Source organism: Anguilla rostrata, chromosome 8 (assembly GCF_018555375.3).
Source record: "Anguilla rostrata isolate EN2019 chromosome 8, ASM1855537v3, whole genome shotgun sequence".
Classification (NCBI taxonomy): Eukaryota; Metazoa; Chordata; class Actinopteri; order Anguilliformes; family Anguillidae; genus Anguilla; species Anguilla rostrata.
The window spans coordinates 19,921,008-19,935,061 of record NC_057940.1 but is presented as its reverse complement, the minus strand read 5'-3'; the positions used below and the strand labels follow the sequence as shown (position 1 = coordinate 19,935,061).

Genomic DNA, 14,054 nt, shown 5'->3' with positions numbered 1-14,054 from the left:
TCCGAGGGAGCCAGTCATGGTTCATATGTAACATGTATGTGTTACTTTTGCTTTTCTTTGGTTGTTCAAAAAGTGAGGGTAAGTTTCATTAGGGTTTTGGTATGGGTGTTACAAAGTCTAATGGCTAAATTTTATAAGAACTTCCATTAAAATTAATTCAAGCGCAATGGATTTCAAGGGCTGTTTAAGGCCAGTGGCCATTGCATTCCTGTGTTGGATCACCACCCCTGCAGCACTGTTCCACCTAAAACCTGGTCACATTAAGCTTATTCATTTCCTTTGCGGTTGTTCATTTTATACCATGCTGGTGACATCCCAGTTCACACAAGTATGTTAACCAGAAGATATTGATATGACATGAGGCATGTTGAGAACTTTGCATTTCTAATCCATTTGTAATCCACACACCACTCATTTGTAAATAACTGAGGTAATAACGGCAACATCAAAGGAAACAAATTGCTAACAGCACCAGGGAATTACTCGTGCCACATTTCAGTGAACTGTCCTGTAACGTATTGGCTGAATGAATATCCCACCATGTCTATCATGAGTGGTGTCTACACAAGAGTGCTTATATATATTTTTATAAGCAAATCCATTACATCAAGCAGTGTAAATTGGTAGGTGCACCTCAAATAACAGTGTTACAACACTCTAGTTCTATGGTGTGAGTCATGCCCTAACATAAGTGTTAGTCTTTTGACAGCAATGTTCTTCTGTTCACACTTAAGCTCAGGGTGAGCATATACTGTCATGGTTCTGTGTTTCTGTCTGTCTTTCCTTGTTGGGCCGCCAGATGATCTACGTAATGATCTTACGTAGTCTAGACTTCAATTTGTGGCGAAAGTTCAAGCCATCACAACAATTTACTGATAACATACTGCGGGTAATGGTTGCTAGAATCAATCGGATTGCAGGAAACCAATTTCACCAGCTGTCCACCTTATACTAAATCTGTTTCAGACATGCATCTTTTTGATCAGTGCCAGTGCCTGTTCCTGCATTTTCAGCATTTGCATTCTTAAAATAGTGTGCATAATGGTCATTCCAAATCTGAAGACAAGTTATATTGGTTAATATATTCTGCAGTATTCCTCTTATTTACACTTTCATAATTGTTTTCTGTTACTGTATATTACAAGTATACACTGCAAAATAATTTGTGAAATATTGTCATACATATTCAATTTGATGTTTTTTTTTTACATGGATTCAAAAATGGATTGAAGAAGTCAAAATATATCATGTGTTACACTTCAGAGGTGAGCCAATTGCAACCAACTGAACCACAAACAGAAATGACGAATATATACTTACACCACCCAATGAAAAGAAACACCCATTTTCTTAGCTTGTCTGTGGAATATGTCATCACAATGGCAGTGTGAAGATAGCAGCCCTCCACAAACATCCAGAAGAAGTTAGTCACCACAAAATAATTGTATATTGTTGTGATAAGGCGACACCAAGGCTGGAAAAAGGGGAAAGTTATTGCTTTATTTAACTTATATGTAAAAGATCAAATGCAGGACTTCTAATTAATTTCATTAGACATTTTGCAGCTAATGTGCTATTACTATTTTTAGTGGAAAGACTTCCCACGGCATATCCGGGACCTTTTTAAAAATTGTCATAGAAAGACAGTACTATTTATTTTTATGAATAGTACTTTTTTAATTTAACAATTGTTATTTTCAATCAACTAATATTCAATATTTTATCCAGAATTTTGATTAAAGTAAATAAGAAATATCACCAAAATACTGATTCACATCATTTTAAATGAGTATGCAGTTGTGTACTGCTGAATAATTTATTGAAAATAATATTATACTAGTAGCAGACACAAAAAACATAAATTGTATGATATCCTTGGTGTATTTCAGGTCAGAAGCAAGCTGTCAAGATGCTTGGGGCATGCAATGCTCTTTCAAAAAGCCCTTCAAAAGATATTATGCTTTCTTGACTTGAGCAAAGCTGACTTGGCAGTGGCTATGCTATATAACAGCAGGCATTAAAGCATCAGGCTGTGGAATTGTCCTAAAACCACGTTGTTAATCGGACAACCTCATGTCTGTTTCGCTTCTGTCCGTGTCTGGAAATACGTTTTTTATAAACTCTAAGAAAAAATAAATCTGTGCCCCTTGCAAATGCCAAATTATTTGAAAGAAGTTACACTTACTGAAGACCAACGAAGCACTTTCCGCCTCATTAAGGGGATTGAAAATATTCCTTTCTCAAAAGATTCAAAAGAAATTTTCTGTCACATTTTTTGTGAATAAAATTGTAGTTTCTAATAAAACTAAAATGCATGAAATACCCTGCAGACATTTTATATTGTCTTTGTATGACTGATACCTTTCACACATGAATCATTGGTGAGCAATGCAATTAAGGTAACCAAGGAAACCAAACTAATAATGGTCTATGGTACAAGAGCAATGAGAAATGTCAGTGGGAAATTGAAACAGAAAAGCAGCACATACAGCAAATACTTGTCATGGGTATGCAAATTGTGCTTAATGACTATTCATTAAAATGTTTCATCAGGCAATTTGAAAAGAACATACTAGCAGACACTGTTAAAAACTCAAAAGGACAGATTTTATTTTCTCTGTACTTTCAGGGCATAATCCAAATGCTCGTTTTGTGACTTTCCAATAATTAACTTTGGTTTAATGCATGAATGGTGCCCTTTCCAGGTGACATTTGACCAGCTGCTGTTTCCTCAAGGGAGATGATAATAATTTCAGAAGACTAATGTAGGCCTTGATTTTTAACTAAAACACCTTTGAGGTGGCGAGGAAAGTGCTGCCAGCCGTGAACTGCACTCCCGATGCTCGGATTGCATTTAGCACCGTTACTGACTATTAATTACCATCATCGTCATAGCAATGATAGTGTCAACAAACAAGCTGGAAAGGACAGCAGGAGGAGGAAGATGGCTGACCTCATTGCTCTCGTGAATATTGTGGTCGATCAGCTGAAGCAGGAACCACATGACGTTCCTCAAAATGAAGGTGGTGATCAGGTTCCAGTGAATTATGTTGCGAAGGCATCTGATACTCCTGGAAACAGGAATAATGGGAAACAACAGAATAATTATAAACTTATTGACTGTATATGTATTTATTGTGGGATTCTCCACTGTCATAAACTATGGAATGCAAAAAAAAAATCACTTCAACTGATTACAATGTGTTCAGTAATTAATTATTTCAGATCTCGCCAGAATCTGTTTTTGAAGACATGATGCATCTGAAGTTTAATATAAGGGGGGGGGGGGATGTTTGAATTCCTATATACTGTGGTACTCAGTAAAAAGTGAACAGTTAGTAAAATTCAGAAATGGCTCATTTGGTTTGCCATAATTATTTTCCTGCAACAGAAGATTCTGAAAATTAGTGTTCCGTAATAAGCATGACATTGCCTTAGCCGGTGGGAATCATGGCCTGAAAAAAAACCTTTTCTCTGCATGAATGAACTGCATGACTAATGTATAGAATATTGCTTTCACCAAGACTAAAATAAGCTCATCTGAATTAAACGCATATTGTTAAAAGGGTTATGTTGTCTGTTTCGCTCCCTTTGCTTTGAAAATAAATAAACCTAATTAATTTGCATAACACTATTTCTCAATGTAAATGTATCAATAATTAATTTTATCAATAAATTATCTCATACAGTATTTCAAAACCTATTTTTCACTGTTCTTTGCCTTTGTGTCTATTATGTGTCATAGTCCAAGGAAAGGATGCACAATACATGATGTGCACAAAGTTACACTTAACACATTATCTTGTGACAACTGCAGGATTTTCCTTATTGTCTCAGACAATAAACTGGAAATCTGGAAGCTGGAAAGACTGATTTTCAATATCTGATACAGCCAGCTCCTAACAATATCATATTCTCATGACACAGTTCAGTGTGCACTTAATTTAATTCCCAGAAATCACCAGCAGAAGAGAAGAATGCAGGTTCAGAAAGTAAACTAGTCAGCAGTGTAGCATAATGGGTACTTTTATTTTTTTATTTTATTGTACAGGATTTTACTTTCTAACCACCGCCTCTGATCACCAGGAATAGAAATGTTATCACAAAATTATTTGTTGGAAAATTTCTTCTGATGGACTTTGTCAGCAGGTTCACACTTAAGATGTATTTGTCTTTTTGGAGTGCAATGAAGAGAAGGCTATAGAGGTTTAGAAGGCTATAGTGGTTGCAGTTTTTCTATATAAAGTGTCACTAGGAAAAATAAAAACTATTGTACTCACCGCAAACATAAGAAAAGTATGAAGGCAACGACAAGTGCCCCCACAGATATACAGTGACCTAAGTAGTTTATAATCAGGGCAATCTTGTAGTGCATTGGATACTTCCTCTGGAAAAAAAAGACCAAATTAATTTAATAACAAAGAAGATCACAAATCTTTTAAAAGTCTGCAAAATCTACAGTAACTATTTTAGTAAGCACTGGAAATTGCACAACTAGCCAGAATCATTCCAGAATGATCGCTCATTGCTATTGACTATTTTTATTTTAAAATATGATAAAGTATTTGCGTTTGGCAGATGATTTACACAACATTGATCAGTTTAATGAGAATGGCCCAAATTACACAATAAAAGAAATAAGATATCCATAAGAAGGGGTCCAAAACAATACCGAATGCTTACACATTCTGATTATAGGGCACCAAGAAATGAATATGGAAAAACCAGGCACAAGTAGCGAGGCAACCACAAGAAAAAGATCATTTAAATCAGGAAATAGAGGTAATGGCCAATACATCATGCCGTATTACAGTATATCAATTCAATACCAATGGAGAGCAGAATAATTTGGAGTGACATCACAAAATGTATTCATTAGGCATACCGATACCAACAGTACTTGATGTAAAGAAATGATTGCATGATGTTAGGCAGCGTACTAAAAAAAATATTCCTACAACATAATGGGGGAAAAAGATGAAAAGTCTTGTTTGTTTGATTGACTTGCATGTCCCTGTAGTACGACTAAGTGCCTTTCATTGAAACTAGGGATGTGACTTCAAATTATACTATTTAAGGAGCCATCACATAAATGAAAGCAGTTTACTTTTATATGACTATTTGATGTCAAGTTAAGACAACTGTCAGAGGATGCAATCTTTAAATAGCACGTGTGCTATAAATATGCTTTAACCAGCGGCTGCAGTGTGAATTAATTAGGCCACTGAGCTCTAATTCCAGTCAAATTTATCCTCAGGTTTTTCTCACCATGACCTTTAACATCGGAAAAATGCATATTAACATATGATAATACAAGTGTGCATATTGTTCATGGGAGCATATTTTTATGGGAGCGCTATTATTCAAACATAAAAAGTATGAACTCAAGGTGGTCGCATTGGCTGTTAAAATGTCCAGCATGCTGCAGTAGCCTTGTTGCAGAGGCGGTTTGTGAAGGACTCTACCGCCTTGGATTTCCCCCTGCAGCCCTCTGGTCATGTGACCTGATTGGCTTTTATGCGCAATTCTAACAGGACCAAAAAATAAATAAATAAATACATTTTGTGCTGCTTGATCCGCACTAATGTAACTACTCATGACTGGACTTATTACGACCCTGCTCCGTGTGTCATCCCACTCCTGTAGGTTGTGAATTTGAGCACATACTGTACAGTAGGAGTATTGACAGATCCAATCCTCAGTTTGTTTATGTCAGAAGCCCCAGGCATTTCATATCTGGAGCCTTACTCTTGTTTAATTGCCTGGAGAGAGTATAGCGCTTTTGACATTGATGAATGTGAAGATTTACTACTGTAATCATGGTGACAGTGCATACCACGCTGTCTCTTTACACAAAACAGGTACCGACAAATACTAACTAGGACTTTTGGAGAGTCTTTAATGACTATGGTCTATACTGTAACTGTCTTCAAAGGCATTTACATTTATATGTGAGAGGTTCTTTTTTTCAATAAATATAATGGGTAATTTGATCATTTCAGAGAGAATTGCAGAAAATAATCTTACAAATGATCACTAATTTCAATTTGGTAATTTTTCTTTGGTAATTCAAGCACTTTTCGAAGATTTAAATTATCACTCACATTTAACTGTGCCCCAAGTAAATAACAACTGTTGACTGAATCCAGCCCTTCCAATTTTTTGTATTTATTGAATGAAATAGATGACATTAACATTTAATCAGTACCAAATAGTTTCCCCACAAAACGTGCATAAACTGAAAGTTTTTGCAGCACATAGAATGTTCAAATTTCACTGTGAAGGTTGACAAGCTGTCTATGCAGTTCAAGTTTGTCTCAATAAATTGGACATATAATACATGCCCGGATATACAAACTTGCTCACCTTTTCCTCCAAGATGGGTTCACAGCTAGAGTAGTTACTCTTGAAGGCCCATGTTCCATTATCCATGCATTCCCTGTATGCATTTCCTGCGAAACAAGAGGGAAAAAGAACATTTCATTTTACTACATGATGACATATGTTCAAAAATATTGTTTTATTTTAATATTTGTAAAGACAAAGGTTGGCTTATTCTATAGAGTCATAGTAGTTCCTGTTCACACAATTAAAATGCCGCACATGCATCTTTAAACTGTCATAGGCGCCTTTGAAAGATCGAGTGAATGCTTTCTGGTTCCGCATTTGAAAGTGTGTGTCAAAGAGATCAATTAATATGAACCTTAGCTCTGCCTGTCACTGCTTATGTTACCACAGATTTGCCATCATATTTACAATAGAAGCATTTTTGTATTAATGGCCTCTTGAGAAAAGTGTGGGCTTACCATGGCCAAATCAGATTTTAGGGAAAAAAATGTAATGGAATTTAAATGTGTTTGCAAATCACACTCATGATCAAAAATAAATAACACCAGCAGTGTTGTCTTAATTTTCCAGAAATAAAGTTCCTTAACAGACTATCTGGGTCAATCGCAGTACACTTAGTTGAAGTTCAAACCTCAGGTATAAAGCTCTAGACCACAGAACTGCATTACAACTGGTACCGATAATGCTTATTCCACAGCTTTTGATAACCATTCCATTTGTAATGCAGTTCTGTTGTCTACAGGTTTATAGCATTTATAGGTTTAAATTCTAGTTAAGCACGATGCAATTGACCCAGAATTATTTTAAATAAAGATGTTTGGTGAGTGCTGGTGTGCGGTAGATTGGAATGTAACCATCATACCGAGAGAAAACAGCATTCAGCATTTCTCTAATTGGCTTTGAGGATTACGGAGAGGAGATGGGGAACCAGCTCCTCTTTTCCACAGCCCCCCCCCCCCCATCTCTCTCAAAAACTGCCTTTGCAGAAAGAATGGTCCATGAGCTTCAGCAAAGCAGATTTATTCACTTTCAGCCTGGCTGAAGGCCTATTTGTAGTTCTGCTGGAAAATTAGGTTCACAGTTTGACATTTGAATCTCCTCACAGCCAGGCTCTCTCTGGGAGGAAGACATGCAATTGTAAGAGGAATTTTATGTGTGACTGAGGCCAGATTACATGCATATCACCCAAACCCCTTTATGCACCCACCTTTGAACTGAACATTGTGTTTAGCACTCTCCATTCCAAGAAACATTTGTTAGACCTTACGCAGTTTTGACAATCCTCTTTAATGTTCTATTATATAATATAATGGCCAAGTCATATAGGGAATCCATGATTTATTAATAAAATCATATTTTCTGTTGGACCATTTATTTATTGATTGATTGATTGATTGACTGACTGACTGTAGTGCTAACAATTTTGCTTAGAAGTCAAATAAGATTGGAATTATCAACCAGAACATGCATTCAATAACCTGGTCTCACTGCTCAGGAAAACATCTATTGTTATTGCATTGAATGTCAGTTATATAACAATTAGAATCTTTATAAGCAACACAATTATTTAACCTGCCTAACAACATTCTCAGCGAGGAAGGGAGCCCAGAGATGGTTCTTCAGTCTGATTCAGAAAATAGCCAGTAATTCTGCTGCCTGCAGAATGTGAACAAACAGCCATAAAAGGACAAGTGGCCACACAGGGAGAGAATATGCTTAAATTATATAATATTACCCATCCATCCATTCTGGTCAGGGTCGTGAGGGGGTGCTGGAAACTATCCCAACATGCATTGGGTAAGAGACAGGAATACACCCTGGACAGGTCACCAGTCCATCGCAGGGCACGCACACATCATTTTCTCATGGACTCCTAGGCGCAATTTAGACTCTCCAGTTAGCCTAACCTACACATTTTTAGACTGTGGGAGGAAACCCACGTGGACACGGAAAGAACATGCAAACGCTACGCAGAAAGGCCCAGGCCGGGAACCAAGGACCTTCTTGCTGTGAGGCAACAGTGCTACCCACTGCACCACTGTGCCGGCCTATATTATATTATATTATATTATATTATATTATATTATTGTCATGGTTTTGGGTGGCTTGAGGATTCTGCTCTATTCCTTTCCACCCCTGCTTCTCTAATTAGAGTTTGTCAGCTCGTTTGGGTTAATTGTCCGAACGCATGTGGAATTCACTCTGCCTACAGACCCCTTCCGTGCTGATTGGTTCAGAGCTCGGCAGGTGTGTTGATTGCATTAGCTGCAGCACCTGTCTAACGTTACTTAAGGTGTGGGTTCACAAAAAGATGGCGTTTTAGTGTCATCTACACACAAGAGCTGGTACTGGTAACTTTTCAGCGCGTCGTACCTATATATAAAATTCACATCCAAGAATTATGCTCATAGGCGTTAATAATCTCTTGCGTGAAACTTATATAAGGGAGGTATCTGGTTTAGCACGTCTGTGACTCCTTTAGTCAGGATTGTCACGGGGTAGAGAGTTAGGAGGAGATCAGTTCTGTGAGTTGTGCAGTTATTTCTCTCTCTCTGAGCTATGGAGGTTTTTTTTGAGTGCAGTGCCCAGAGGTTGGGTCTGCATCAGCTCGCTCCGTTGGGCTATTGTTTATTTTATTTTCATTCTGAGTTTTGGAGAACCTGTCTACTCCTCCCCCTTGGTTCGGAGTCCTCCTTTTGAGGTTCCCTTATTTAGTTGGGATATTCCCGTGGAGTAGTAGTCATTTCTGTTCGTTTATCTTTACCCTTCCTCAATCTCGGAAGAGATCTTGTGGCGTGCTCAGCTTTTAGTGAGACGCTTTATTAAGATCCCTGTTCGGTTGCGCTTGGTCTCCGTCCCCCAACCCTTACAATTATATTATAGATAATCAAGTACAGTACTACAGCTTAAATAACGAAGTACCGTAACACAGATGGAGCTGTTTCAGGCTGTCACAAATATTCATGCAATTGCAGCTCAAAATTCAAAACTCAAAATGACCTTTTGAAATATTTTATTTAGACAATCCAGAGCCTACATTTTCTGCTCTGGGAGTTCTGAATCTCTTGTTAGCTCAATGGCCTTCATGAAGATTACACCCTACATTTGACTTATTATGCATTTATATGTTTACATATTATATGAAGAAATTCAGTACCTTACTCATGGGTTTATACTGAAGGTACAGTATACGATTCCACCCTGATGTTTAGAGAAGCTCTCTTGAAACTCCATATTGTTGCCAAAAATTGTCATCAGTAGGAAGTAATGCACACAGGAAACATTGAATAAATTCAGATCACAGAAACTACTGTGCATATTTAATTATATTTGACAAATTTAAGAAAGCAATCATTTAGTGTATACCGCCAGAAAAAAATGTGTATGTCCTGGTATGCCCATTGTACCCTTTACCCTTTTAGATTACAAATATAGATTGCAAAGGTACAAATGTTATCCAGTGAGTGAACAACTGTACCTGACACATGCCATATCTGTTTATGGAGAAAAGAGTTAGGGCATCATCCTGGAAGCCTTTTCTTTTAGTTTAATTCACATATTATATCTATGTATTTGCATTGTACATATACTGCAGAGGCAATATCAGACATTATCAGGCTTACCTTGATACATAAAAATGGTTGTTTTGCTAGATCAATTGTTCATCAATTATGAATCAACAATATCTCATGTATATTCAAGTACCTTTTACTGTACAATGCAAAAGGTTGACAAAAAACATTGTGTTGCATCTGAACTTGAGTTGCACCTACCGCTTCCGTATATGGGTCATGTTACTGTGATACTTAATAGCAGGCTGCTGCATTCTCCCTCCTCAACTGATGGGTGATGCTTCAGCAATTTTATCTACATTTGCAACTAGGCATTCTATTGCTTGTGTGGAAAATATGAAGAATAAGAAGTTGTTCAGTGGCAGTGACACCATCAATCTCGTTTGTTGTTAAGATGAAAGTAAGGATGCAGAATGCATTGACCTATGAAGCTCATAAACACTGAGCCACTGAGGACATGACATTTTCCCATGAAAATAATGTCAGGCACCTTCCCACAATCCAAAACTCCAATTCCTACCTCAAATTAACTGGTTGCTAATTGTTTTTGAGGGAAAGTAAAAATATGATTTACACTATGTAATAAAATGCAATTAGCTACACGGCAGGACACTCACTTTTTAATGAAATCTTAAAATCCTCCTACTTTTCAATGTTAGCAAGTCTCATCCGGTGCTGAGAAAAGCGTTCTGACCCAAGAAAATTGCTGACATCTGGTTTCAACGATTCACACAAAGGCAAGCAGTGTAGGCTAGTAATGTAAATGGGTCGTATTCTAGCTACAGTCCTCAGGTTAAATTTTGTATATTGATTGGATAATTAATGCAATCTTCACATACACCCAAAGTAACCAAGGCCCCTTTTATCCGTATTGACACACTCACGCCAGCTGGTTGTGCTAGTAAGCTACCAGTAACGGTAATCTTTTTTTGTTGTTGATGGAATCATGCAATTATCCAAGCTGGCTGCAGTGAAAGAAGGCATGGCTAACTAAAGTTAAGCTGCTTCAATGCAAGTCTAAGAGGGGTTTTCTTCTGTTCAACTTATAATTATTTATTTTAATGTGTGCTAGCTTAGCATGTGCAACTTACTGTTTTTGGTGCATTCATTCACCATTGTTACACCATTGGTGTTATCCTGTTAGATTTCAAATGTTCTTGTTTTGCATGGTAATTAGTTGTCTTTTTGCATGAGGTAATACAGAGTCCGAAATCAGGAGTGTGCATAAAGAAAATACAGCTGGTAAATTATTACATTTGGAGAAGTGCGAGAGATCTTATCCCTATTTACATCCTGATAGGCTATTTTTCCACGATAACTGATAGAATACTGATAGAATTAAAAGATAGCAAGCTCCTTAATTGTTTGGTAATATATGATCAGCCAGCCACACAAGATAAACCTTGAAGCATTTGCTGGGTGTTCTGTTCCTAATAGAGCTTCTTCAAATAAACATACACTGTAGATTTTAGTGTTCTCAACAAGCTTTGCCGTGACTAATATTCTGCAAATGTTGAGTATCTTTCCTCAAACCTACAGGGAAATCTTTTACGTTCTGGGAACTTTCCTTGTCTTTAAAAAAACAACACTTTTGTAATGTCATGGGAAACATTTGTCAGCTGGGTGAATGCAGCCAACCATGTTTCTAGTACAATTTGAATACACTCACTATTTTTGGCTGGATCGCAACAGCGGGGCCAGCCCTACAACCGCGAATGTCTGTGACTGAGTGAGTGACTGAATGAGTGAGTGATGAAGGTTTTAACCTGGTCTTGTTGTTATCATGGTCTCTATTATTGTTTCCTATATTACATTAAATGGAACATAAGGACCCTGGGACAGGATTTACTGCATAAGGAAAAATTATATTTGATTTTTTTCTCTTTTTTTAAGTCAAATTTCCACTGGAAGGTCTTTTTTTATTTTAAAAGGTATATTTCAATGAATTTTTGTGCACATGATGACAATCTGCAGAGAGACATCAACATGCTAGAGCACTCTAGTGATATGACCCACAGGTCAAACTAAAAATTCTCTTATGAAGTGATGAACTTTCATTTCATTCAGAAGACAAAAACCAGACATGTTACTTTACATGTTACTTGGAGGGACAGTATACTTACAATAAATATCCAACTATATTGAATGATGGTTGCAGCAAATTTTTACAGATCTAAATGTTTGATTTCATATGTTTACAGTTATTGAGGTCAGAAAAATAACTGAATGCATCCACTGTAAAACATAATTTTTAATTTTGTTGGCAAACTTTGATCTAGCACCAGTGCAAGTTCAAGTGTATAAACATGAAGCTATATGGAAGCAATTTCTCTTTTTGAAGATGAACAAATGCTTTTTAACAAAATTACATGAAGTGTAGAAGTGTGTGTGGTTTGAATTTAGGATGAAAGCACATAATCTTATCCATTAATATGAATTTTCAAGTACCAGTTGTCCCAGTGAAAAAAGAACCCAGTGAACTTCATTGCAATTAAATGAATGAACAACCTACATGAGTCAGTTCCAACATCATGGAATGTATCCAAATCAAAGGGTAAATTAGGTCATATACTAAAACAGGGGAAATTATTGGACAATCCAGCTGTAGTTTGTACTTAATGACTACCTTGACAGCTCTAATTACATACCATTTAACATATGACATTTTAAATAGAAAATTCACTTCAAATATTATTATATATGTTTATTCAAACACTTAAACTTACGTATTCTGTCTAGGACAACTTACTTTTGCTTAACTGGCCAGAAAGAGGCAGACATATTCAATATGACACAATTAAAACACCTACAAAGCTATAAAAACAACAAGTCACAGATCAAAGATAGAACAGGCTTCCTAGCTGAAGGCTTTGGCGAGTTTCACATTTCGTGATGATCACATTGTGGAACTGTAAAAACGCAGGACTTAATTAATCAAGTGAAGTCCGAAAAGGAATGTGTGCATGTAAGGCGATTTAATCAACATTCAACTGCAAAATAAACACAAATGTTTGCCCCAAACACATTTCAGGTTTTGGATTTTTATTTTATTTTGGTGATTTGATAACAGCACTCTTTGTTTTCACAGATACGTGGCCAGGTGTATGCTCTTTAGACCTATTAGCTGATAATTTCATCAATTAAAGATTTTCTTCTTTCTAAAAGAATACTTTGATATAGCACAATAAATGAAAGCATTAGCTGACCTCTTCACTCTTATGTTCCTTCTATGCAGAATAATTGGCAAATACTATTCATTTCCCCACTGTACTCACACCATCCAATTAATGCTATCAGCCCCTTAGTGGAATATTTGGCATCCAGGCATATATTGCTGGATAATCTATTATTCTGAATTGAAAGTACATATTTAATCAAATGTCAAACATAAAGTAGGGAAATTATGGGTCATTCAGCTTCCAGTCCAATACCAGAAATGTGAGAAAGACATCTGGGGAATATAATACCTTTTAATATTAACATTTTTAGTGGCATACTGAAAGCGGTTCCTACAAATTTTGTGAATATTTTAAAAATCATTTACATTTACATTTTAGGAATCAAACAAAATAACACAAAACTATTACACTGAGGAATGTGACAGAATGAAAATTTAAATTGACCCGCCACCAATTAAATGTGACAATAAAAAATAAAGAATGAAACATGAAGAATACACCCACCAGGAGTGAAAGAGTTGTGTAATTAATGAAAAAAGCATTTAAATTCAAATCTGAAAAACAAGAAAAGTGGTCATGCAAAACTATCCCGTTATACATGTTTAAATGTCATGCCTATTGTTCTTCAGGGACCTACATCTTCAGAAATGATTCATTCTGTGACAAATTAAAGGTCAAAGTAATTATTACAATTACCAAGGTTTACCGATGAAGTTCATGCAAAAAAGTACATTCATAATGTATTTTAGAATGGTAACATTATGAACAATCATGATAATTTACTGGAAAGTGGAAAACTGAGTATTTCTATGTGTAGTGAGGTTTGGTCGGGCTTATTCAAAACAATGGAGTTCAACAATCAATCAGAATTCTGTACCTCTGTATATATTTATTGGCTATGGTAATGACTGTGAATGACTGTGATTTTCCTAGTCGACGAGTAGTCATTAGTTCA

At 36.4% G+C, this 14,054-nt stretch overlaps 1 protein-coding gene across 4 annotated transcripts in view; it reads right to left on the bottom strand.

Moving 5' to 3' along the window:
- LOC135261070 (corticotropin-releasing factor receptor 2) overlaps window positions 1–14,054 on the bottom strand; it is an 80,787-nt gene that overhangs the window by 20,658 nt on the left and 46,075 nt on the right. For all 4 annotated transcript variants that reach the window (XM_064346928.1, XM_064346927.1, XM_064346929.1 and 1 more), the window contains 4 exons: window positions 6,367–6,452; window positions 4,281–4,387; window positions 2,954–3,071; window positions 1,321–1,474 (listed from right to left, as the gene is read on the bottom strand). In XM_064346928.1, the coding sequence (XP_064202998.1) occupies window positions 1,321–1,474; window positions 2,954–3,071; window positions 4,281–4,387; window positions 6,367–6,452 (465 nt within the window). The remainder of the gene's footprint in view (window positions 1–1,320; window positions 1,475–2,953; window positions 3,072–4,280; window positions 4,388–6,366; window positions 6,453–14,054) is intronic.